This window comes from Schistocerca nitens, chromosome 9 (genome assembly GCF_023898315.1).
Source record: "Schistocerca nitens isolate TAMUIC-IGC-003100 chromosome 9, iqSchNite1.1, whole genome shotgun sequence".
NCBI classification, from domain to species: domain Eukaryota; kingdom Metazoa; phylum Arthropoda; class Insecta; order Orthoptera; family Acrididae; genus Schistocerca; species Schistocerca nitens.
The window spans coordinates 16,188,486-16,216,121 of record NC_064622.1 but is presented as its reverse complement, the minus strand read 5'-3'; the positions used below and the strand labels follow the sequence as shown (position 1 = coordinate 16,216,121).

The 27,636-nt window shown below is 40.9% G+C and overlaps 1 protein-coding gene across 31 annotated transcripts in view; it reads left to right on the top strand.

Annotated features, from left to right (window-relative positions):
• Nucleotides 1-27,636, top strand: part of LOC126203013 (UDP-glycosyltransferase UGT5-like) — a 972,471-nt gene that overhangs the window by 402,694 nt on the left and 542,141 nt on the right. For 2 of the 31 annotated variants that reach the window (XM_049937220.1, XM_049937221.1), the window contains exon 5: nucleotides 19,336-19,538. The exons of 28 other annotated variants lie outside the window; for them this stretch is intronic. In XM_049937220.1, coding sequence (XP_049793177.1) covers nucleotides 19,336-19,538 — 203 coding nt within the window. Of the gene's footprint in view, nucleotides 1-19,335; nucleotides 19,556-27,636 lie in introns of all 31 variants that reach the window. One more of the 31 variants, XM_049937244.1, reaches the window with a different exon arrangement.

Genomic DNA, 27,636 nt, shown 5'->3' with positions numbered 1-27,636 from the left:
GGTGGCAGTATTGTGTACTAGGTCAGTTTAGATATCGTGGTGGAGAGGCTATCTGCAAAATAAAGACTTATGTCCATCACAGGCAAGGTACTTTTGTCGCCATTTCACCCCACCATCTTGGATTACATCATGGAATGGACGACAGCATTCTCTGGTTGTGACAGTGTGTACTAGGTCTAGACCTCGTGGTGAACACATTGCTCGCCGCCATCTTGGATAATGGTACTTGCCTTGTCAGCTGATGCCATCTTGGATTGTCACGGAATGGACGACAGTGCCCTCTGGTGGTGGCACTGTGTACTAGGTCAGCTGGAGTGCAGTCCTCCTGGCAAACACACTGTATGGTGGTGCTGTCTCTAATTGTTTAAATAAAGACTGATGCCTGGTTTCGACAGTTGACGATTAGCAAGCACATTTTTCAGAGTCTTTTAGATGGATTATTATTCTGACAATTTACGAGTTGTTTGGCTCTCTGGACATAAATGTATTTCATTATTTACGAGTGGTTTGCAGGTCTGTAGACTGTGCAATGCGTTATTTTGACAGTTTACAATTAGCAAGTGCGCGTGCAGAGCATTACACATGTGTTATTTAGGAGTGGTTTGCAAGTCTGTATGCTGTGTGGCACATCAGAGCATGTTTTCTGTATCACTATGAATATTGATTGTTCCAAAATAAATGAAGTACACTCCTTCCTCTCTCCACCAGCCCAGTGCAGGCTGAGCCCTTTTCCCAGCAATCTCTAGCAATAGGTGGTGGCTGGGTGACTTAGGTTAGTGGAGGTGAGCTTTGTTTCCTGCAATTTTCGTAGATTGGTAGAGAAACCCCAAGTGACCTTTCTTTACTACCAAAATTCAAACTTGGCGGCAGTTCCTAGGAAGAGGTGGCAATCGGGTGATTTCGGTTAGTGGGGGTAGCCCAAGTGACTTATCTTCCCACCAAAGTCCGCCATCCTGAATGACGTCACAGCCACTGACTTGGATGACATGATGCACTGTTGCCAAGTCTACACGCCGCCATCTTGGATGACGTCATCGCCGCTATCTTGGATATACCTGAAACAATCCAGAGTGCGTGAGAACATAGGTTGTCCCAATACTAACGTATCATAGGTTTCGAAAGGTTGTCGTTGATAGAGTTAGGCGCCCCGAACGAAACTGACTCGAAATGCGTTATTGAACAATAAAATCGTAACCTCTGGCGATAAAGCAGCAAAAATTCACATACAGATAAGTATTTACAAGACGTATTAAACACTTGTAACACCATTATCGATTCATAACATGTAAGCTTTCACGGCCGGCGTCTTCATTAGTTAAAACTTCCGGGCTGAATTGCCGGTCCGTATATAAAACCTCTTCTCCTTCCTCACGTTTCGTTGCCTACTGCGGGCGACATCTTCCGAGGTGAGTCGGCGACTGGCCGCTAGGCGCTGCAGGTCCCACTTATATAGAGCGCTTAGATGGCGCCACCACTCCTCACGTGCTTTCGACTTTAAAACTATCTCTGGCTAGTGCCATCTCTCTCCATTACAGGTAATCGACTGTCACCTCGTTGGTACAGAGTCGACCGCAACAGCTTGTCTAGTTTTAATCCTTCTTCTTTTTTATTAAAATTATTTTCGTGCTTGCAGATCTCTATGGCGTCTCTATACATGCGGGTATAATAACGTGAGGCCTTAGCTTTCACGTTTGTCTCACTAAATTTTATTTCGTGATCACCGTCTTAGAAAACGTGTTCCGCTACAGTACTAAAATGTAATTACAGCCAATATTAAATCTTTAAAAATAATCTATTACTTGTGTAAATGTTTTTCGTATTTTTCCTGTTCCGCAGGACATACAGAAATTTTTGGACGAGGCCACAGACGGAGCGATATACTTCAGTATGGGCTCCAACGTGAAAAGTGCCCATTGGTCAGAGGAGAAACGCTCAGCTTTCCTGAAGGTGTTTTCCCAGCTGAAGCAACGAGTGCTGTGGAAATGGGAGACGGACTCGATGCCCGGGCAACCACTGAATGTTAAAACCGGCAAGTGGCTGCCTCAGTCCGACATACTGGGTGAGTGCCGTGTGCGAGGCACACCATCTCTTTATCCACTCTTCTGACTCCCTTTTAGGTACACAGAAGACATTACAAGAAATTTGTTGGGGGAGGCTGTTTTGTTTTTTAAACTTATTTCTCACTTATACATTAAGGCCACGTCCTACGTGAGTGACAGTACACAACTGCTTCGGGAGACAAAATACGACTGCAGGTTTGAACTACGGAAGTGTCCTAGGATGATATCTGTATTGCTGCTTGTTGTTTGCTGTAACTAGTGACGTTTGAATTCAAACGCATTCGAATCTTGTCACTACAACGCGCGTAATAGTTACAACAGGAACTACGAATCTTCTCGGTGAAGTACTCGAGCAAATGTGCCGGGTGTCATTAAATACTTATCGTCCGATTTTAAGCGAACGAACTGGTGAAAAAAATTTATTTTCTAGCATCTTAGATCTTGATGTCTTTGCTCGATAAAGGGCAGAATTTCTTTTCGTTATTTGTAGTAGTTACTGTGCTGCGCGAAACTTAGTAAACAACTGCTGCGTGTATTATTTTCCATTTCGCAGAGGTAAAAAGGCACTGCGCAGACTTTGTGTATAGTTTATTTTGTCATACGTTTCTGTAGGATGAGGAATTCCGCCTTATGCAAGACACCTTCTCAGTTTAGTTTCACTCAGACATATTTCAGCACTTTTTCCGCTGTTTTCAGTGGGTTATTTTATTTTCTTAGTGTAAAATTGTTGTTACATATTAACACTTACAGGAACGTTTGGTACAAAATGTTTATAGTTGTGAATGAATAACTGTTGTAAAACATTATACACCATTTGCTTACAGTTCCCAGTTGAGATATGTATTAACGACCTGACGCACTGTATGTTTATTACATAATGTCAAAAGTTCTAGTTAGAGTGGATGAATGCATTAGTTTACATAGGCTACATGAAGCTATAGGGTATTTATGTTGGTGGCTAGTCTGCTACACAATCCACAACTTGCCGTCTGCAAACAGCAAAACGTAATACTTATTACCAGTTTGTTATGCCTTTACGAACGGAAATGAGTGTATAACACATTTTTGTGTGTAACTTAGTCCTTTAATGTTGTACTGTTTTTCTCATATGTTTTGGCGAGGTGAATACGTTGATGTCTGTGACTTATGGTCGTTTGACAATACACTTTCCACGAATTTTCAAACATGGGCAGAGTTTTCGCCGTCATTACGTGTTGTTATAGCTGTGTAGTGTTCATTTGTTTCGTGGCAGTTTCCCTGGGTGAGGCGCGCAAATTTGAAGTCCATTTGGCGTTTGTGGTGTTTGGTTTGTGTGTGTGTGTGTGTGTGTTCAGGACTGGGACAGAGAGAGAGAGAGATGTATTTTTTTCTCATGAGTTGGTTTGGTCTGGGTGTTATTCGTGCAGTTCTTCAATTGTGACACCGATAGTTTTATTGCACAGTAATGTGTATTCATTTAGTACTTTCTTTCATTTGGCTATTGACTTTTTGATGTGATAGTTTTCTTCTATAGCTAATTTTTTGTATAAGCTGCTACTAGTTTTAAGGATCTGTACGTCAGTTTCACTGTTTGTTGGGTGGTGATTGTGTGCTAACAGGTGATCTGCGAATGTTGAGTGCGAGCTATTGCTTTTCAGTGCTCTGAAGTGTTCTGTATACCTAGTTCTGAAATTCCTGCATGTTTGACTCAGATATACAGATTGACAGCAGTTGTAAATAAGATGGTATATACCAGATCGGCTGTACTTGTCAGTGTTGGTGGTATTTCTTCCAAGTCTGCTTTGCATTGTGTTGTTGGTTCTGTATGCTATGTTGAGTCCTTCTTTCTTTAGTATATTACCCACCCTGCGTGTGAGTGTTGTTGTAAGTCATTATGTGTCATTTGTTGCTCACTGTCTGCTGATTTGTTGTGTATTGTGTTTTGTGTATTTTTGTATGTATGTGTGTGTGTGTGTGTGTGTGTGTGTGTTTCATGGTTATGTGTTGCTTGGTTTTGTATTTTGTTATTTATCTACTCTCTTTGCATCATATCCATTCTCCTGTGCAATTTGTTTTATTCTGTTCAGTTCTTGTATGTAATCATATTTGTTCATTGGTGTTTTGTTCAGTCTATGTAGTAAATATCTGATGCTGGCTTCTTTGAGTTAATGGGTGATTGGATTGGTTATGAATAATGGTGCTGGTTATTGTGGGTTTCCTGTAGATTGTGAATTCATATTTATTGTTTCTCTTGTACCTGGTAAAACCTAGGAAATTTTCTGTCTGTTTGTATTTCAGTGGTTAACTGTATTTGTGGGTGGGTGTTGTCATAAAGTTGTTCTATGCGAGTCTGTGGCTCATCTATTAAACAAATTATATCCTTTACATATCTGTCTCAATATATTAGTTTTTGCTGTTTTGGTATGACTATTTTGTCAAAGACTTGTTTTTCTATACGGTGGAGGAAAATGTCAGCTAGAAGGCCACTGATTGGGGATCCCATGGGTAATCCATCTTTTTGAGAGTAAAATTTGTTGTTGTACGTAAACTAATGCATACATCCACTCTTTTGCCAACCAAGGTGTAACTAGAACTTTAGACATATGTAATGAACAACATGCAGTGTTTCACGTCGTTACTACATATATCAACTGTGAACTGTAAATAAATGACGTATAATTTTTTACAACAACTATTCGTTCACAGTTGTAAATATTTATACCGAAAGTTTCTCTATATGTTAATATGTAACAACAATGTTACCGTAAGAGAATAAAATAACTCACTGAAGATAGCGCAAAAAGTGCTGAGGCATGTCTGGGTAAAGCGAAACTGAAAAGGGGTCTTGTATAAGGCGGATCCCTCATCCTATTTTCATAACAAGCACTGCAACGCCACAAGTTGATACCTTTCTGTGTACGAAATGTAGCCAACGTATCAAAATTGCATTTCAAGTCGATATCAGAGAGGTGTCTCTCTTTGTTCTCGCGATTTTGGATTTTATATCTAGCAAATACGTGGCACGCTGTGTGCCCAATTCCGTTCCTGTGCAGTGTGAATCATATGGTTGTAAAATTCGTCGTATTTCTTAAGCGGTTCAAAATTTCGAAACGAGGTTTTCACAGACGATACAAAGCAAATAGGTAAGTGTTCGTTCAAAATGGTTCAAATGGCTCTGAGCACTATGGGACTCAACTGCTGTGGTCATAAGTCCCCTAGAACTTAGAACTACTTAAACCTAACTAACCTAAGGACATCACACACATCCATGCCCAAGGCAGGATTCGAACCTGCGACCGTAGCAGTCGCACGGTTCCGGACTGCGCGCCTAGAACCGCGAGACCACCGCGGCCGGCGTACGTGTTCGTCTTTGATTAATACACGGGGCAAATGTCTGAGTGGATCGGAAACAAATCTCGCTACAAACTACAACACGGGTTTGTTTGTCCGAATTTTTATAGCCAAACGAAGACGGAATGAGCAAATAGGGTATCAAATTGACAAGCATGAGGTCTGGTTTTGCAAAAAAAGTATTTAATTGCTTGAGAATAGTCAGGGCAATTAAGAAAAAGTTAGTGAGTTGAAGGAACATTGAAATATTTCGCTGACAGCTGCATTTGAAATGTCGAAAAGTTCATCTCTTCAAGTCCTAGTTATTTTGCGCATAAAGAGATATATTGGTGTAATATTTAACTGTCGAATAGGCTTCCTTCGGATGAAGCACTGAACTAACGACATTTCCGGAGCGGAAGATGCAAGGAAAGCGAACAAGATGCCAATAAGATCATGCCTTCGGAATAAAACTTGAAAAAAAAGAAAACAAATTGGTCAAATGTTTTGTGAAATGATTTGTCTAAACGTAAGAAATGAACTAGATCAGAGAACTGTTTGACGTGTCTTTGAATGATGATGTAAAAGATATACAGCAAATGAGGTGCATCAAATGTTTCTCTAATCTATATTATTTCTTACTTGTAGCCAAATCATTTGATATGTTTTCTTTCCGAAAAATTTATGCTTTATTTATGCAGACTGCTTAGACTAATTGAAACACTTGGCAGAGACATTTACTGGTCAAGAATTATGTTCCCTGCATTCAAATATCGATAAATTTTTTTGGTTGTCCAGTGTGTTTCATTAGAAATTTAATGTGTGTGATGTATTGGAATAGGCGCATACACACTTAAAGTACTGTACTGAATGCATTAGCAATGGAGTACAATACTCAATTTGTTTAGAAGGTTAAAAACTGGATAATACACAACAAACTTGCGGCATGATGTAATTGGAAAACGTCAACAATGTTCCTTGGAAGAGAAAGGAAATTTGGCTGATATACCTACACTTTTGTTGACGTACTATAAACGCGGGGTAGTAACCAAACCCTTAATTATGTGGCTGCTTCAGAGTAAAAAAGACGATACCATCCAAAAGTGACGGTGCATGAAACACAGCAACTTTTGATCTTTCGCTCTCACTCTTGCTGCGTCCGTCTCTTGCACCTTTACCATCTTTGCTGTTGACATCGAGACTGACTTCAATCCACTCATTCATTCATAATATAAAATAAAAATATAAAGTAGGTGAGCTGGTGGCTACGTCTACATAATATGCATTTATTTGATTGTATCCCTTGCAGACAGATAACTTAACGTGATAAACCGGGTTCTCCCACCTCTGTTTCCACCCTTTAGTACTTAGTACTCGTAATACTCAGATTTTTAGGCATGCTTATCGATTATAATCTGACACACAAGAATAATGTAAATAAAAATTTAAATACACTTCTATATTCTGTAAGAATACTTTGGGGGAACTCCATATGCAGTAGAAAAACATTTAGGCAACAAAATAAAAGATTGTTGGAATTATAATACGTGCTAAATGCAGTGACTGCTGTAGACCAATATTTAAAAGTCTTAATATACTGTCCCTTCTGTGTTTACATATCTATGAAGTACTAATCTTCATAAAAGTAACTGATTTGCCTGTCATGATACTAGACAGAATCGTTACATGCATAATAAATAGGTGCAAAACTTACATAAGTTCAAACTGAAAGTGAAAGATTACTTGCTTGACCACTGCTTCTATTCTGCTCCTGAGTTCTTAGAGCACCAAGGAAATATAGTTTAGTTGACCACATGTTCTTAATCATACTATTCTTTCAATCATCTAATTGTTTTTATAATTATGTTGCCAATATTCAACCAGTATTGCATGATTTTTCTAAAGCACAGTGTCTATAGACTTTTATATGCTATATAAAACCTGACTTGCCCTACATCTTTTGCACAAACTATGTACTAAATCACCATTTACAGAATGAATAAAGAAATACAAATACAAATAGTGGTGCCATCCTTGAATACAACACGATTTTTATCAGAGTTTCAAAAAATTACAATCGGTAAGAGAATACTGGTGATCATGTTTAGTATTCAGCTCATTATTTTTCGAGAAGAGCAGCGAACTGTGGCTGTAGTAAGTTTACTTTTATTTGTCAATTTTAGCTGATATTTTGATTGTGAATCACACTGAAATTTATAAAGCAAAAGTTGCCGCAGTCTCAGAATTTTTCAGTTTTTTTACGACATCTGTTTTTATTGGAAATAACAGCAATAAAAAGTGAAAATCAATCATTTCAGATATTGGTTAACTTGAGTGGTTTTAACAGTCAGGTTACAATGAAGAAGACAAAAGAAACAGGTGTAACCGAAAAGCCATAACGACCATGCCTACTTTCTGCTAACCATCAATTAACAGCATGCTGTTAATTGTTACATCCAAACGAAACACGAGCAGAGGATCTTCAGGAGATTTTTCATAAGACCCTTTCCTTTTGAGGACGACGTTTCTCTTCGCAATCCCCACAGCCATGCACTCACAAACCGGTCCGGCAGCCCACTATTGTGGCAACAAACCTATCATAATAGACTCTTTTGCTTAAAAGAGGCGAAGCAGTCAGAAGGCGAGGTGGGATGTCGTTGTCACTACACGGATGTACTACCGTAGGAGAGTACGAGTATGTGGAAGACGAGAGCTACTGTTCTCTGTGACTCGTAGGACGACCACCGGAGCGCGGTACTGTTTCCAGAATTAGTCTTCGATCTGCAGTGTGGAGTGTGCGTTGATCTGAAACTTCCTGGCAGATTAAAACTTCTTGCCAAAACGGGGACTCTACCCTACAATCTTTAAATTTCGTGGGAAAGTCTCAAATCAGCGCTACCTTGTTGCGTCGAAGAGATAACATGCCGAGCGGCTGTGGGCTTGACAAGACAGCAACTTTTGCTGTCCACGCAAACTGTATTAATTGACTTTTCCATTGGTTCTTGGCAGAATGTTTTATAGACCGAGGTGAAAAGAGTCATTGGATAGAGATATGCCCAAATACAGATGGTGGCGCTATCACGTATACAAGGTATAAAAGGGCAGTATTCTGAGATCCACAGCGTCAAGAGTGTGCCGAGAATACCAAATTTCAGCCGTTACCTCTCTGTCAAAGGCATTTGACTGTGTAAATCACAATATCCTTTTAAGTAAATTAGAATATTGTGGTGTAACAGGAAACGCTACAAAATGGTTCAAATCTTACATCTCTGGCAGGAAACAAAGGGTCTTATTAGGAAAGAGACATATATCGAGCTATCAGGCATCATCCAACTGGGAACTAATTACATGTGGGGTCCCACAAGGTTCCATTTTGGGGCCCTTACTTTTTCTTGTGTATATCAATGACCTTTCATCAGTAACATTACCAGATGCCAAGTTCGTTTTGTTTGCTGATGATACAAAAATTGCAATAAATAGCAAATCAAGTGTAGTCTTAGAAAGATCAGCTAATAAAATATTTGTGGACATTAATCACTGGTTCCTAGCCAATTCTTTGACACTAAACTTTGAAAAACCACACTACATGCAGTTCAGAACTTGTAAGGGGTGTCCCACGAGTATATGCCTAACATACGATCACAAGCAGATAGAAGAAATGGACAGTGTTAAATTCTTGGGATTACATCTTGATAATAAATTCAACTGGGAGGAGCACACCACAGAACTGCTGAAGCGTCTTAACAAATCTCTATTTGCAATGCGAATTGTGTCAGACATGGGGGATTTAAAAATGAAAAAGCTGGCATACTATGCTTATTTTCATTCCATAATGTCATACAGAATTATTTTTTGGGGTAATTCATCAAGCCAAGCTAAAGTTTTCTGGGCACAAAAACGTAAGAGTTATATGTGGTGTGAACGCAAGAACAACCTGCAGAAGCCTGTTTAGGGAACTAGGGATACTAACTACTGCTTCCCAATATATTTATTCCTTAATGAAATTTGTCATTAAAAATATATCACTTTTTCAAACCAACAGCTCAATTCATGGAATCAATACTAGAAATAAGAATAATCTTCACAGGGATTTAAAGTCACTTAATCTTGTACAAAAAGGTGTGCATTATTCAGGGACACACATTTTCAATAAGCTGCCAGCAGCCATAAAAAGCTTGACAACCAATGAAATTCAGTTTAAGAGAAGCCTAAAGGATTTATTGGTGGCCAACTCCTTCTACTCCAATGATGAATTTCTCAGTAAAACCAACTGATTCCTGATATATATATATATATATATATATATATATATATATATATATATATATATATACACACACACAATGTAACTTCAGTTCAGTAATGTGTTCATTGTAAATAAGTATTACAGTAGTTGTATTACACATTTATTACCTTATAAATAAGTAAATAAACTTTTTTATTTTAAATTCAGTGCATTAGTATTTGTAAAATGACTCTTTAATATAGTGTTCATTAAAAATGACGATCATTACACTTGGGACTTGTGGAATGGTACATTAGTTTATTTGTTTTAGTTGTAAATATTTGTCATGTATTGTTGTTTTTGTGACATGTTCTACATCCTGGAGGACCTCCTCACTACGGATGGAATGAAAGCAAATCTAATCTAATCTAATCAAACCACTGACAACGCAGGGGATGACGGCCTTCCCTTAACGACTGAGAGTAGAGCCATTCGAGTAGAGTTGTCAGTGCTAGCAGACAAGCGTCACTGCATGAAATAACCACAGAAGTCAATGTGGGACATACTTCGAATGAATCCGTGAGGAGAGAGTGGCGAAATATGGCGTTAATGGGCTGTGGCAGCAGACGACCGACGCGGGTGCCTTTGCTGACAGCATAACCTCTCCTGGGCTCGTGGCCATGTTGGTTGGACCCTAGACGACTAGAAAACCGTGGCGTGGTCAGATAAGTCTCGATTTCAGTTGGCAAGAGCTGACGGTTGGGTTCGAGTGTGGTGCAGACCCCACGAAGCCATGGAGCCAAGTTGTCAACAAGGCACTGTGCTAGCTGGTGGTGACTCGGTAATGGTATGGGCTGTGTTTACATGGAATGGACTGAGTGCTCTAGTCCACCTGTACCGATCATAGACTGGAAAAGGTTATATTTGGCTAGCTGGAGACCATTTGTAGCCACTGATGGGCTTCATGTTCCCAAAAAACGACGTCGTATAACCTGGCCACAGTTGTTTGTAGTTGGTTTGAAGAAGATTGTAGACAATTCCAACCAATGATTTGGCTATCCAGATCACCCAACATGAATCCCATTAAACGTCTGTGGGGCGTAGTCGAGAGGCCAGCTCGTCCACAAAACACTGCGCCAGCAGCACTTTCGCAGTTGTGGACGGCTGTAGACGGAGCATGGGTCAATGTTTCTGCAGGAGACTTACAACGACTTGTTGACGATACACTACATCGAGATGCTGCATTATGGCGGGCAACGGGAGGCCTAATGATGTTGGGAGGTATTCTATGATTTATGTCACCTCAGTGTAGATTACGAGTGAAAAAACACACGACACTGGTGAAATTCGAAAATATTCATTATTTAGGAAACTTATTTTCAGCTGTGTTTTCTGTAGGATCATGAATTTTAAACTTGTTCATCTACAGAATATCTGAGTCAGTTTCCACAGATGACAATTATTAACGTCTGATTTAGCACTAGATCAAAGAGAACTATTCCAGTAATTTTTTTGGCATTTTGAGTATGTACTGGAATAATTCCGCTACAGCGCTGCACCAGAACTGTCCACTTTGATAACTTAAGATTTTGCAGCAGCATTAGGCTGTGTAGTGGAAGTGGATGAGGACTGTGGTGTGGGAGCAAATATATTCCTGTAGTTAACACTGTTTTTATGCATAACAAAACTGAGCTCTGTTCAGGATTCCTTTGTAAACAAAGAACTGTGCCTTGCATTAACAAACAACAAAAATAATGTAAGAGTAAATTATGCACAAAGGCTAAACTTCTGGCAGCAATGTAATTTCAAACAAATAGAATCAATATGTCCAGTGACCAGAAAATCTGTCTTAGAGGCACTACAAGTGTATCAAGTGAACAAGCTTAAACATTTCACGTTAAACAGTGGCACTGCACGCTGTGATCCGACCCGATGTGAGCTTTGTCAATAAAGAGAACAGCCAATCAAATAACAGTGTTTCAGCTGATCAATATAAACACAACACAGAGTACAAAGCATAGGCACCGCCCGTGCACGCAAACCACAGGGATTCCGCAGGCACCAGCAGCAGCAACAACAGCACCATGGCACCGGCAGTGTGCAGTCTGAACTGCTGCCCCTCTTGTGCTGTCGTGCCACTGAGCCAATGGCCACTGGCCGCCGAGGGCCTACCACAGGCTGTTGTTGCTGTCATTGTGGTGGAATAATCTACCCCATTCAAACTAGATGCCCTCCCCCATTTTTTTAAAAAAAGAGAGGGTCATCTTGCTGTAACGGTAACACATGTCAGATTTCTCGTGCAGGAAAATATTCTGTATGTCCAATATAAAAACACAAAGAAGGTTTCTAAAAATGCATCCATTGAGGAGAGTTGGAAGCGGAAACTTTTTTTCACATTTTCCGACTTTTATCTCATTATAAAATTTGCAGTTTCCCGAATAAAATGAAAGATATATATATTTATATATATATACATATATATCACTTATAAACTCACATGGGAAGTATTTTACTTAATTTTTTTAAATATAATCTACACCGGTTGAAAATGTTAAAATTTTTACGTGCATTACTTCAAGATCTAATAAAATCGGTAATTTTTTATATACAATAGAAGGCTGTGGATTGCTGTGTTATAAAGGTTAAATTACGTGTTTGTATTGATCATGTCCAGAAGAGGATGGGCGCCAGGTTGAGGAAGTTGGAAAGTTTGAGAGACAAGAAACTTTCTGATGGTAAAACCATAAGAGGCAGGCTGACAGACAGAATGACTAATGAACTACAACAGTATTATGGGATGGTCATTACAAATAATACCGAAGATTTGTTGAAAATGAAGCAGGCAGTATGGGCTATATTCTTCCAGAGACTGCCAGCTGATGAAAAACCAGTACACCATCTTTGCCCTCCTGGACCTCGTTCATGGTGCAATTACGGCAATAGCCAGTACTCAAACAGTTCATACAGCCATAAACATTCCATTCCAGCAGCAGTCATGGGTATCATAAAAACCTATTTACAGATTCCTGGCAAATCCTTAATTACTGAAGAAGTGTCTGCATGGTCAGACTCAAAATCCCAATGAGTCGTTCAATAATCTTATAAGGAATCGCTTACCAAAAAGTATTTTTGTTGGAATGAAGACACTAAAGTGGGGGGGGGGGGGTCACTGATGCTGTTATTGCTTTTAATGATGACAACATTGGTAGGGTGAAAGTGCTACAGCATAGGGAAATTAATCGTGGAGCAAACTGCGTAAGAGAACCTGAATGCATGGACAAGTTTTGCACTGATAAAGCAGAGTATGCAGCACAGTTGGCCACTAAGGAATCGAGAAAGAAGAAAAGAAGAAAAAACTTGAGAAAACATCAAGAAGATGATATACAGTATGGCGCAGAGTGCTTCCGAGGGACTAAAAATACAAAATTAATCATATATTGAGTTACAGTCTTTTGAAACTTTCGAAGCCGTTCCTGAAAATTTACGTTTTCTGTTGTATTTTCCCATACATCTCAGAAACCACTACGAGTAGAGTATTCAAATTTTCAGGTAGTAATAACATATGTCTCCTGAGTCTACTAAACTAAAAGAAGAACATAATGCCACGTATAATGAAAATTATTTACGATAACGTACAAAAGAGTACACGAAATTTTAGCTGTGTAAATAAAACATTGGATTTCCGAAAGCAGTGGCTGAAATGCAATTATTGTAGTTCAGTACACTCAGAACATACAGTTTAATATCCTGCAAAAGCTTCTTGTCAATGGGTACAGTGCTTCCTGAAATACAGGGAAGCCAAGTCACTAAATTTAACGTTGTCGGGATAGGGCGTTTCAACTCTTCTTGAATGCTCACTTGACCATTCTTACAACAATATAATGAGTCGTGTATCTTTTACACAGCACGGGCAAACAGAGCAGATAGAAAGAAGCTGAAGCAATTGAGACGCCCTCGGTTATTCTGCTCAGCGAGTTTGCTCATCAGCAGAAGACAGAAGACTACTATACATCTGTCCCTCCTCTGTACATCCAATGCAGAGATACTGAACAGACAGAACTGTATGACGAGATAGCCAACTACAGCAAGCACAATATCGGCATCGAGTTTGTTGAATCTGACGCCGCAATCGAGCTGCAAGCAGCGAGCATGGCCGACTGCAGGCCACTTGAGAGCGCTGTAGTCGCCCACATCATAGAGACGCCTGCATAGAATACGACGACTCCAAAGCAGCGAGAGAAGGCTACCGAGGAACTGCTCAGGATATTGTATTGGATCTGCAATGAGAACACAGTCTCAGAAGGGCTGCCACATGCCGGCTTCTGGGATATAGCAATCAAGCTATACTACCAGACGAACAGGAAGAGGCCAACAGTTTTCATCACCACTATACCAGACGTCACCAACAGCAGCGACACTGTCGAACTGCCAAAGCTTCTGCATTTACATGTGCAGATGGAAGCTCTTCCACCAGGAATGGACTGTAAGTCTCAGTGCTACAGGTGCCAGCAGAAAGGTCACATCAGTAAACACTGTTGCAATGCCATAGGGTGCCTTAAGTGCTCAGGCGAGCACGACAGCAGCACCTCCGGCCATGGCACAGAAGAGTCGTCAAAGTGTTCCGGAAGTGGTGGGCCCCATGTCGCCAACCGGTGGGGCTGCCTGGCTGTGTCAAGCCGCAAGCAGGCTGATGGAGGGGTCGCAGCCCTGACTAAGGCAGCAGACGGGGGAACTGTTGGCCAGTTCCTCCTCCTGTGGGCAGCCAGAATTTTTTGTCAATGTTGGGGGAGACGGCCACAGGTGGGAGGATTGGAGAAACTGCCTGTTCCAAACAAGATGCAGCAGCAGGCGATGAATGACAATTATGCCACAATGCATGAGGTAGCAAAGTAGTCAGTGAAGCAACTGCAGCCGTCAAAGCCGTCATGGCGGTAGAGAGGACTTCTTTTGTAGGTGTCCTTGCTGTGGAAAAAGAGGAGGTTTACCGCCAACTGCTACAGCAGTGTGCAGAACTTCCGATGAGATGAACAGGCCAGCACTCCTTGTAGACAGTCACCATTCCCATGGGTGGAGAAAAAAGGCTCTGCACAGCACACAACAACCCCATTCGCAATTGCAGATACGCAAGGAGCCACTGGGGTTGCCACTGACAAGAAGACAGAAGAAGACGAACAGGCCATGAACGTAGCAGCAGCTGCTACCGCCTTCTGAGACAGGCTGCTGGGGTTGCCACTGACAAGAAGACGGAAGAAGACGAGCAGGCCATGAACGCAGCAGCAGCTGCTACCGCCTTCTGAGACATGCTGCTGGGGTTGCCACTGACAAGAAGACAGAAGAAGACGAGCAGGCCATGAACGCAGCAGCAGCTGCTACCGCCTTCTGAGACATGCTGCTGGGGTTGCCACTGACAAGAAGACAGAAGAAGACGAGCAGGCCATGAACGCAGCAGCAGCTGCTACCGCCTTCTGAGACAGGCTGCTGCAGGCTGAACTGAACATCGAGGGGCTTAGTGGCAATGGTTGAACCGTGCAGTAGATGTTGCTCCAAGCAGTTAGCCGTACCAGCAAGCTGCGCCAGCAAAGCCCCAGTGCCTGGCCTGGTGATGAGCGGGGACCTACCACAGCCCCCAGCTGCATTAACACAGTGCAGAAGCTGTGGTCATCCAGGTCTGCTCTCAAACCAAGTCGCTGACGAAGTGCAGCAGAGACGACGTCGAGCAGCATATTCTGCTGCCGCACAGATTCGGACTGACAGAACAGTTTACGATGGTATCAAGCTGCATAATATCCATTTCTAAAATAACCTACCCTTGCTTGATCTGTCCTAACTGTCATGGAGGTTCTTTTTACCCAAGGCACTTACCTGACACTTTTTTCCCTGCACTCTTAAACCTGCTATTCTCCAACTGTTTTCGTCTACTCCATCCAGTTTTCCACATGGGCCTGTATTAATGGGTAATCATGCCCAGCTGTACTGACAACAACGCATTCTCCACATCTTGTGAGACCTAGATTCATACAATTAAAAAAGGCAGATGTGGCAGTACATCTTTTGTTATGGTCACTATGTTAGTGCAGGGATGGAGGGGCTCCACTTAAAAAAAATGGCATTATACAAAATTGTATTCATTATCTAACTGAGAAATATGAGTTCAACACTCCCTCCCTGTTGCAATCTTCTTTAAAACAAAGGGCATCAGAGTCATACACTTAAGGATCTGGTAAGGCCGCCAAAACTGTCGCAAGAGCTTCCCTCATCAGCTTCTCCCCAACTTTACTACATTTGGCCAAATTGCTCACATGAACTCGATCCCACTGTTATAGTACTTAGCTTCCTTCCTATGGGCTGCTTCCATGTTTTTCCCAATGCTACTTTTCATGAATCTTTTCATGAAGTACCTTGTTGGGCGGTAAATGATCAATAGACCATAAATTAGTTCATGATGAATTCGACTATAAAGCAAACATCATATCTACTGGAGTGTCCTTATGTGCCTCACGTTTGAACATGAATAGACCATGCATAAACGGTGATGAACTCCTCATAGATGTGCCCTTATGTGCCTCATGCTTGGGTGTTTCCAAAGGAAAACCTCATCCACTCGACTGCCTGAACCCAACGAGTATTATCTGGCTGGTGGCGTACAATTAGCATTAGACTCATTTACTATATAATTACATCCTTCCTCGAAGGTCCCAGTGTAAATTATAGACTGCAGTAAGTACATTTTCTTAGATTTATTACCTTCAGTCGCTCCCGGAAAAATTCACTCCTTCTACACAGCCTCTGAAGATAAGGAATCAGAGTGTATCACAAAATGTACCTGTATTATCCGATACAGTACCTAAACGAATATCGACTGAGGTAAAACCGACCATGTTCAACTACTCGGACTGACAATACCTGGATCCGTCTCCCCTAATTTTTCGCGTCCAGAAGTTTTAAGGTAACTGAAACCAAGAGTAACCTACTTTTTCCTCAATTTAACTGAAGATCTCACTCTCGCATGCGAGTAATTGCCCAATAACTACAACTTACGACTGATTATTCATTAGTCCCAGTCGAATAGATTACCATTGATAACATATTCGCCTAAGAATACTGAACATTTCAGTCGTACTACGGCCTGCTGATATAGTGACAGATAATGCACAGCGCACAAACATCATCAGCACAGCACAATAGTTCCTACGTGATCAAATGCAAAACAATAAAACAGGCAAATACAGATAAACATTTACAAACTACATAAGTGACCGCCCCTGGTAGCTGAGTGGTCAGCGCAACGGCCCGGGTTCGATTCCTGGCTGGGTCGGGGATCTCCTCCGCTCAGGGACTGGGTGTTGTGTTGTTCTTATCATCATCAATTCATCCCCATCGACACTCAAGTCGCCGAAGTGGCGTCAACTCGAAAGACTTGCAACAGGCAAACGGTCTACCCGATGGGACACCCTAGCCAAATGGCATTTCCAACTACATAAGTCAAGATACATTGGCAGTTAACAGCGAATGAAAAGGTATATAACTGTTTAACTTTTATCTCATTCATATTGAGAGCTATTATTTGCAATAATAAGGACTGCATCGTAAGTTAATGAGTTTGCAAAATGATTATGATTATGGAAAAAAATAATTCAGTGAATAAAACTAAGTTTTGACTAAAGCTCTGAATGTTACTGGAAAGAAATCGGAAGAGCATTACAATATAACATTTTAGAATTACATAAAATGAATGACCAAGGAAAGTTACCATTGTTTCTATACAACGAGTTTTTTTATTGACACGTGACGTAACCTGACGTCATGATATTTGTTACACAGCTTAGCCACAGTTTTCAGATCTGTGCCTTACTGTGCACTTTTCACAGTATGTCCGTCTGGAGTTCGAAAGTAATCAAGTTAATTCTACAGGTATGAACCGAACAATCCATCTCGCACACAATATTATCACTTCAATCTCGCGGCGATCAGCGCACCGTACATTCACTGTCAGAATTCATCGTGTCAACAAACGACAAGAAAGTGTGTTTCCATATTTTCTGCTTGGTTTAACAGTCCGTGGTACGCATTAACCAGTCTATGTTGTCTACAATCTAAGACGGCATCTTTATGGCGTACGCATAACTTACCGGTCTTCACATCAAAGTTTGTCCTCCCCGATAACTGAGTGGTCAGCGTGGCAGATTACCGTCCTACGGGCCCGGGTTCGATTTCCGGCTGGATCGGGGATTTTCTCCGCTCAGGGACTGGGTGTTGTGTTGTCTTCATCATCATTTCATCCCCATCCGGCGCGCAGGTCGCCCAATGTGGCGTCGAATGTAATAAGACCTGCACCAAGGCGGCCGGACCTGCCCCGTAAGGGGCCTCCCGGCCAATGACGCCAAACGTTCACTTCCATTACATCAAAGTTTCATGTCTGATGAGTCAAAACACAGTTCTGGCTAATGAGCAACGCGACATGTAAACCCACCACTACTTTAATCGCGGCACACATCGAGATTATAAACGTAGCACTGTCCAAAGACCGGTATTTTCCCACTGGCCAGGAACACAATGTGTAGAAGCAAACGCACGGCGCGACAGTAACCCCCACTCTCGTATGTTCTTCTCGCTCCAGACTTTCTCTTGGTGCCTTCCTCTGTCGACCTATCGAAATGACTCCACACCGCTAATACATCTCACTTCAAATTACACTTTCAAGGAGTCTGATTACATTGACTTATAGTATTATACAGGACTACAACTTCACATTATTCTGTTCATAGAAAATGAATTCAAACAAAATGTTAACACATAAGAAAGCATATGACATCATAATAAATGGGAATGGCAATATTATTCGTAGTAACTACATTATGTAAACAACACATAACTGTACCAAGAATTAAATTTACAAAACTTATTCTGAAATAACATTTGCAAAGTGCTCGTATGATGAAAATAAAGCAAAAAAATTAAAAAATACGGGAGAAAGAAAATAAACTTTATTTTTCTGTAGTGTTATCTTCACAAGGCCAAAACCAACTTTCACATCCTAAACAGCATCTCGCAACACCACCATAACTGAAAACCTTTCTGGTTCTTAGACGCCTTCAGAAGTCTGCACACTGAAAAGGCCGTGCACAGTCATAGGGTTTTTTATGTCCAGAGATATGAAGGGCTCACGTGTCTCATGTTATTGGTATGAGAGGCAAACGATATTTACAAGTTGGTCCAAAGAGGAAAACTTGAGACGAATGTCATGGCAGGTGATTGGGGGACAGAAGTATTGTCCAATGTGTTTGGAGGATGGATTCAAAGACTTCACTGAAGACTGCCGTAATGCTGATGAATCGAAGCGATTTAATGAGTATGTTTGCTGTGATTTAGGAACAGGAGGGATTCTGATGCCTTCCATAGGTCAGGGAAGAAAGTAATTACTGAATGGATTATAGTCTATGTACTTTGACACAGCTGATATAATCTAGATAATTGGTTACGCTATTCGTCCAGTGTACTGGAAACCATTGCGCACAGTAGTTCACCAGGAATAGAAACAAACACCTCCCTTCAGAACTTAGCGGCTTCTCCAATTACAGACTGCTATTTTTGGATCGAACAGCATTGGGTGTCCTCAGACTTATGTTGGCTCAGTGGGTTTGGAGTCATGCTGAGATACTAGTTCTTTACTAGGACATACGACGGCAGTATTTCAGTTGTGTACTGTAGCCGTGGCCACGCCTTGCTTTCCTTATGTTGCAGCCCACAAGAATGTGCGGGCGTTCATAACACACGGTGGTCTCCTGAGCAACCAGGAGGCCCTCAGCCACGGAGTGCCGCTGGTGGGGATCCCAGTGTTTGGCGACCAGCTGCTCAACATGGCGCAGGCCCAGAGGCAGGGCTACGCTGTCACGCTGGCCACGAGCAACATCACCGAGGACTCTCTGGGTTGGGCGCTCGCCGAGGTGCTCGGCGTCCCCAGGTAAACAGGCAGTCTCCAAGCAAAGCGATCCCCACTCTGGTTAGGATAGGAGGAAGACTAGTCTTTCTTGGTCAAGCATAAGCACATCTTACAGCCAATCATGTTTGCACAATGCAGGAGACATTTGCCTTCCTGAAGGTACCCCTTGGAGATCCGGAGGTTCTGTGAAAATACACCAGAAATATACTATTGCGCTCGTGCCTGCAGTATCGTGATTTTTGGGGCAGTGGCCACTTAAAAATGCGCAGAGATGAGGCTTTTTTGCCAACAGAAAATTGTTGGCAATGAACTCATCTGACTTACTGTCACTGTTGTTGTTGCGGTCTTTGAAGCAGATCTCCAGCCAGATCTATCCTGTGGAACACCCTTCACAGCTGCATGGCTACTGGAGTCCACATCAGTTTCAGTCCAGTTACTATAGTCAAGCTATGATCACACTCCAGATTTCTAGCCCTCCCCCCATCCCCCATATGCACATACTTTACTCCATTACTAAATTGTACAAAAAGCTTCTGTTCTCAACTTGTGTTAAGCGCTCTCCAGCCTCATTTTATTTCTATAAGAGGCTAAACTCGAGAGCAATACTTTTACAGGGAAGCAGTCTTTATATTTTATTCGCTCTTACAAATTTTTCTTTTTCTGATATGGATTGCTTACTGTTGTCAGTCTGTATTTTATTGCTTCTCTATATCGACTACCTTGAGCTATTTCGCTGAACAGTTATAAAAAAAGACAGGAAGAATGTTTGTTTCGCAAACAACGCACTTCATTTCCCAACGTTGTCTGCTCTGAGCGATGTAAACTTGGTCCAGCCATCCGCCAGCGTTTTCATCCCATCTCAAAACCAGGTTCTGTCAATCTCTGCAGAATATACCAGAATGAGATTTTCACTCTGCAGCGGAGTGTGCGCTGATATGAAACTGTCTGGCATATTAAAACTGTATGCCGGACAGGGACTCGAACTCGATACAGTTTTAATCTGCCAGGAAGTTTCATATCAGCGCGCACTCCGCAGCAGAGTGAAATTCTCATTCTGGAAACATTCCCCAGGCTGTGGCTAAGCCATGTCTCCGCAGTATCCTTTCTTCCAGGAGTGCTAGTTCTGCAAGGTTCTCAGAAGAGCTTCTGTGAAGTTTGGAAGCTAGGAGACGAGGTACTGGCAGAAATGAAGTTGTGAGGACGGGTCGTGAGTCGTGCTTGGGTAGCTCAGTCGGTAGGGCACGTGCCCGCAAAAGGCAAAGGTCTCGTGTTCGACTCTCGGTCCTGCACACAGTTTTAATCTGCCAGGCTGTTTCATTTCTGCAGAATATTCGCCGATTGCAACTAACACTTTCTCACTGAAGGATAATATCCTCCCAGAAAGCCAAAGTTTCATGTTAGAGAACAGCAAGAAGCCATTTGGGGCTAGGTCTGGTGAGTAGGGTGAGTGGGGAACCAATTCAAAACCCACTTCTTGCACTTCCACCATTGTTATCGCTGATGTGTAGGATGCTGCGCTTTTCTAGCGAAAGAACACTTCTTTTCTTGCCGACCTTGGTCTTTTTCCAGGCAACGTAAGTTTCAAGCGACACAACAATAAAGCATAATAGATTTCAGTTATAGTTCTGCCTTTTGCCAGGTAATACGTAAGGATTATTCCTTGGGAATCCCAGAAAAGAGTGGCCATCACCTTACCAGACGAGAAAATGTCATTTACCTTCGTCGGTGTTCTTTCACCAACCTTTGCCCATTGTTTTGACTGCCAATTTGACTCTGCTGTGTAATGATCCATTCAGGTTTCATCAGAAGTCACAAATCGGTGCAAAAAATCTTGCGGTCTGCGGTTAAACATCGCCAGACCTTGTGTTGAAATATTGTGCTGGATCACTTTTGTCGCAGCACCCACCTCGCACAGAGCTTCTCAGTCCTCTGTGCAGGGCATTATGCACTCACTTAGTTGAAATGCCTGTAGTCTCAGCAGTCCCAGGAATTTTTATTCGAGGGTCTTGCATAACATATCGTGCATTCTGTCAACAGATTTCTTTGTAGTGACCTCAGCTGGATAGCTGGAGTCTGCTTCGTCTTCGCTACTTCTCCGATCACGTCTAAATTCATTAATCCAAAAGTAAATGGTCTCCAATAGGGGTGTCGCGTTCGCGTGAAGTTCATCCAAATCTGTTTTGATATGTGCAGCCGTCAAATTCTTCGAATGAAAATGTTTAATAACAGCAAGAAACACGATTTTCTCCATTTTTAATCGCAGTCGACACAGTCATCACTTCAGACGGCTGTAAGCAATGAATTGTAAGCTGTGCACTGTGAAATTCGTTTCTGTTGGAACTCCTTGGAGCTCTGCACAAAGCACACTGGCTCCTGGCAGAACATGGAACTGACGTGATTGGACAATTGTATTTTCGAGATGGGTGCTTTCAAACGATAACAGTCACCAATACGATGAGATCGCATCAAGTGACGAGTGTGCTGATACCATTAGTGTTATTGTAATTCTCACTTGCTTTACGTTTGTGCAGAATTGTGTTCCTTTTCGCGTTGCATTTTGCATTTGCATTACCATTGTGATTGTTATGCCTTTTTTCCCCTCTTTTGACCTCGCTGAAACACGTGATAGTCGTTACACGCTTCATATTTAACCACTGGTAAATACAAGTGACTTACCAAGAAATTGTGTCACTCACATGATCATGTTTCAGAGCCTTCAGAGTCATATTTTGAAATATCTTTGAAATACAATATTCAAATGGTTCTGAGCACCATGGGACTTAACATCTGAGGTCATCAGTCCCCTAGAACTCAGAACCACTTAAACCTAACTAACCTAAGGACATCACACACATCCATGCCCGAGGCAGGATTCGAACTTACGACCGTAGCGATCGCGCTGTTCCAGACTGAAGCACCGGCCAGCTTACAATGTCCGGTGGGGGTGTTAAAAGGTTTTACCTGGCGCTTTGTATTTATCCGTGACTGAGAATCATATCTATGTTGTCTATTTGAAACATCGTATTATATTTTTCATACATTTGACCATCGCAAATCTGTTAACTTGCACACCTTTCTTTGTCACGAGTTCCACCCTACTTGCGGATGCCTAAGATTTGCCTCACAAAAAGTTTCCCAGTTCACTTTCTTTGCAATTAATTCAAGGGTAACGAAGCATAGATACGCAGCATTTGCAATTATTTTCGATAAATGTTTTACAGCACCACTGGTAAGAATACATCACGTGATACTTCGAGACACATCGCGACGGAGACTGCGTCGTCGGAACTTATTACTTCTTCCACACCATATCATAGATTTAGATGTTCTTAACCACTGTAGGACACAAATGACAAAGACGTTTGTCTTACTAAAAGGATAAAAATATCTTGTAAACAGAAAAGGGAAATTATCTTGTAGCTAGAAGGAGTAATGATGCAGAAACAGTCATACATTATAAAAACTACTGCACTGTATTGAGAAAAGTTATTAAAAAGTTCAGAAATATGTGCATTATGTCTGGGATTAGCAACTCCGATAATAAAATGAAAACTATTTGGAATATTGTTAAAAATGAAAACAGGACAACCGAGAGCACAGGAAGAATGTATTTCTATCAGACTCAACGAAAAGTTTGTTAACAAAAGGTCAGAAGCAGGAAATATTTTCATAATCATTTTTAATTGTTGTGGAGATAAAGGGATCCAGCTGTGCGTTAGAAAATGCAAGGCTGTATATGCAACCTGATAAAACTGCTGTATATGCAATCTGATAAAACTGCTGTATATGCAATCTGATAAAACTGAAATTCAAACCACCTCTCCTACTGATATTAGGAAAATAATAAATCCACTCAGAAGTAAAAGGTTTCCAACAGAGTACCAAAAGCTTGTTCCCAACAGACAAGTAGGATTCTCAGCCACCTATGTAGTAGCTCACAGAAACAGGGCATTTTTCTGGATAGAGTGAAATATGCTGTTGTTAAACCATTGCACAAAAATGGGGATAGATCTGATGGTACAACTATCGCCCAATCTCGCTTCTGACAATTTTATCCAAAACTCTTGAAAAAGTAATGTATCCCAGAGTAGCTTCACATACTTGTAAAAATGAAGTAGTAACATATCGTCAGTTCTGTTTTCAAGAAGTCTATTCAACAGAAAGTGCTACATATGTTTCCACAGATCAAGTATTAAATGCCATGAATAGCCGATCATCACCCACTGGGGATATTTTGTGATCTCTCAAAGGGTTTTGACTGAGAGAGCCATGAAATTCTTCTAGATAAGTTTAAGTGTGGTGGTATGAGTGGGACAGGGCACAAACAGTTTAATTCATATTTAACTGGAAGAATGCAGAAGGTTGAAATTAACAGTACAAATAGTCTGAAAAAATCAACAGAGTCCTCTAACTGGGGAGATATGAAGAATGGTGGCCCACTAAGGTCAGTCTCAGGTCCCTTATAGTTCTTAATATACTATTAATGACTTTCCACTCTATAATCATGAAGATGTAAAGCTAGTTCTTTTTGCTGTTGATACAAGCATAGCACTCAGATCCAACATACGGGAATTAGCTGAGGAAATTGAAGACAATGTCTTTCGGAAAATTATTACTTGGCTCTCTGCAAATCGACACTCACTAAATTTTGAGAAAACACGGTATATACAGTTCTGTACCTTAGATGACACAGCAACATTGACAAATATAGACTTTTAAAACAAGTCTGTTGCTAAGGAAGAATATTCAAAATTTTTGAGTGTGGGGACTGATTAGAAATTGAATTGGAAGAAACACATTGATGATCTGCTGAATTCACAGTTACTAATGCTATTAGTGTTATTGCAACTGTGGTGATAAAAATATCAGTAAATTAGCCTGCTGTGCCTATTTTCATTCACTGCTTTCATATGGCATCATATTTAAGGGTAATTCATCATTAAGAGAAAAACTATTCATTGCACAAAAGTGTGTAGTCTGAATAATAATAGAAAACCACCCAAGATCACTTTGCAGACACTTATTTAAGAAACTATGGATATTCACAGTACCATCAGAACACATATATTCACTTATGAAATTTGTTATTAATAATCGATCATAATTCTAAAATAATAGCAAAGTACATAGCTACAACAATAGAAGAAAGGCTGAACTTCACTATTGTGGGTTAAATCTGACTTTAGCATCGAAAGGGGTGAATTTTGCTGCCACAAAAGTCTTTGGTCGTTTAACAACTAGCGTTTAAAGTATGACAGTCAGCCAACCAACATTCAAAAACAAATTAAAAGAATTTCTGAATAAAACTCCTTCTACTCAATAAATATGAAGTAGTAACTGTAAAAAAAATCATATTCTGTAAAAAACTTATTAAAAACTGACATGTTCCACATTATTACAGAATGTATAATTCTTGATCTATGGAACAAGTATTAATGTAATGTAATGATGCTCTACTGCCTTACTATTTCTCTATAATCCTATCCGTTCGTCTTCTACTGTATTCCTTTCCCCAGTTACAGTACATCTTTGTGTAATGCTCCCTTCGAAACTCTCAACAATCTCTGCTTCTTTCATTATTTCTGGTGTCATACCCCTAATTTCCTATGGTTTTGCAATCTCTTCAATTTTAATTAGTAATTCATAAGGAATAAATCGTGGTCAGCGTTCACATCTGTGTCTGCAAATGCGTTACAGTTTAAAATCTGGTTCTGAAATCACCCTCCTACCATCATTTAGTCAATATTAAACTTTCTGGTGTTTCAGGCCTCTTGGACATGTGCAACATTCTGTAGTGTCCTGTGAGTGGATCCGGATGGTAGCTGATACTGTCTATAGTAGTGGAGTGGCTCGTCCAAATCATAGCCATGATGCCTGAGGATACAAGGCGGAAATATTTTCAAACAGGGAAACTCGGTTGGGAAAGTAACTAAGACTCAATGAGCGTGTAAGAAACAAAATTTTCTGTGAGCTGTGTTAGTATGTGCCTCATGAACTTTTACTTTATTTACATTTTTCCTTTGCAAGCAGTTCTCTTCCTTCATTTATACTTATGTATTTTACCATACACATTCACTTCTTCAGTTCACCATCAATCCTGTAAAATATTTATCCTATGGACACAATTAATCACATATTCCTTTCAACATGACTCTTTATATTCACGTACACAATTTCTTTACTATGCATACTTTTGAACAAAGCATCTCGCTTACTATACACACATGATAATCTTCTACTTATCGAGGACCATATACGTCACCACTTTCTCACAAACACTTTATGAATACACCATTTGCAATACACATATTTGCGCAAAACAAATCTTTTATAAGGAATACATGATGGTTTCTATTTCTTTTAATTCTTGTTTGCACAAAGCAACCTTTATGGTAAACTCATCATGATCTCTTTTTTCTCACAAACAATATCATTTTATCATGAACACTTCACGAATATGCTACTTCTTTTAATGCATACATCTGAACAAAGCAACTATAATCATAAAGTCTTTTCTTGTCAAGTTTCCCCCGAATTTCAACTCGCTCCAACCGAACATACAGCTCATCATGGAAGTGGAAAAAGATGGTATCTTTCCATTCCTGGATGTCACGGTTAGAAGAAAAGTAGACGTTACACAGGGACATAGTGCCTACCGCAAAGCAACTCACACACAGTTATATCTGCAGGCCACAAGCTGCCCAATGCAGCAGTGTCTTATGCTCTTTGGTATGTAGACCACATGTGGTCTCAGATACCGACAGTCTGCCTGGTGAGCTATAGTAGCTAAGAACGGTGTTCCAACAAGACAGCTATTTTGACAGACAGATATGCCATGGATTCCGTTCCAAGCAGGGATGTTAATGAAGATGCGGAGGCACACATTGCAACTGCGTTTTTGCCCTATTTTGGCGATATATCTTTAAGAATAGAAAAATCCTCAAGAGACACGACACGTAGTGTGTTTGTCGACCACCAGCAAAATTGAGGAATTTGTTGCGTTCAATCAAAGAAAATTTACAAGAGACCATGCTAATGTGGAAAATCTTGTATTGGGCAGACATGCGGAACCGTGCAAGAGCGTTGTGTTGAACACAGTCGTCATACACGCCTGGGCCAACCTGATACATCAGTTTTCAAGAAGAGTCGTCGAGCAGATGCGCAAAACTATAGCCTTATATCTCTGACATCGATCTGTTGTAGAATTTTACAACATGTTTTTTGCTCGCGTATCATGTCATTTCTGGAAACCCAGAATCTACTCTGTAGGAATCAACATGGATTCCGGAAACAGCGATCGAGTGAGACCCAACTCGCTTTATTTGTTCATGAGACCCAGAAAATATTAGATACAGGATCCCAGGTAGATGCCATTTTCCTCGACTTCCGGAAGGCGTTAGATACAGTTCCGCGCTGTTGCCTTATAAACAAAGTAAGAGCCTACGGAATATCAGACCATCTGTGTGGCTGGATTGAAGAGTTTTTAGTAAACAGAACACAGCATGTTGTTCTCAATGGAGAGACGTCTACAGACGTTAAAGTAACCTCTGGTGTGCCACAGGGGAGTGTTACGGGAACATTGCTTTTTACAATATATATAAATGACCTAGTAGATAGTGTCGGAAGTTCCATACGGCTTTTCGTGGATGATGCTGTAGTATACAGAGAAGTTGCAGCATTAGAAAATTGCAGCGAAATACAGGAAAATCTGCAGCGGATAGGCACTTGGTGCAGTGAATAGCAACGGACCCTTAACATAGACAAATGTAATGTATTGCGAATACATAGAAAGAAGGATCCTTTATTGTATGATTATATGACAGCGGAACAAACACTGGTAGCAGTTACTTCTGTAAAATATCTGGAGTATGCGTACGGAACGATTTGAAGTGGAATGATCATATAAAATTAATTGTTGGTAAGGCGGGTGCCAGGTTGAGATTCATTGGGAGAGTCCTTAGAAAATGTAGTCCACCAACAAAGGAGGTGGCTTACAAAACACTCGTTCGACCTATACTCGAGTATTGCTCATCGGTGTGGGGTCCGTACCAGGTCGGGTTGACAGAGGAGATAGAGAAGATCCGAAGAAGAGCGGCGCGTTT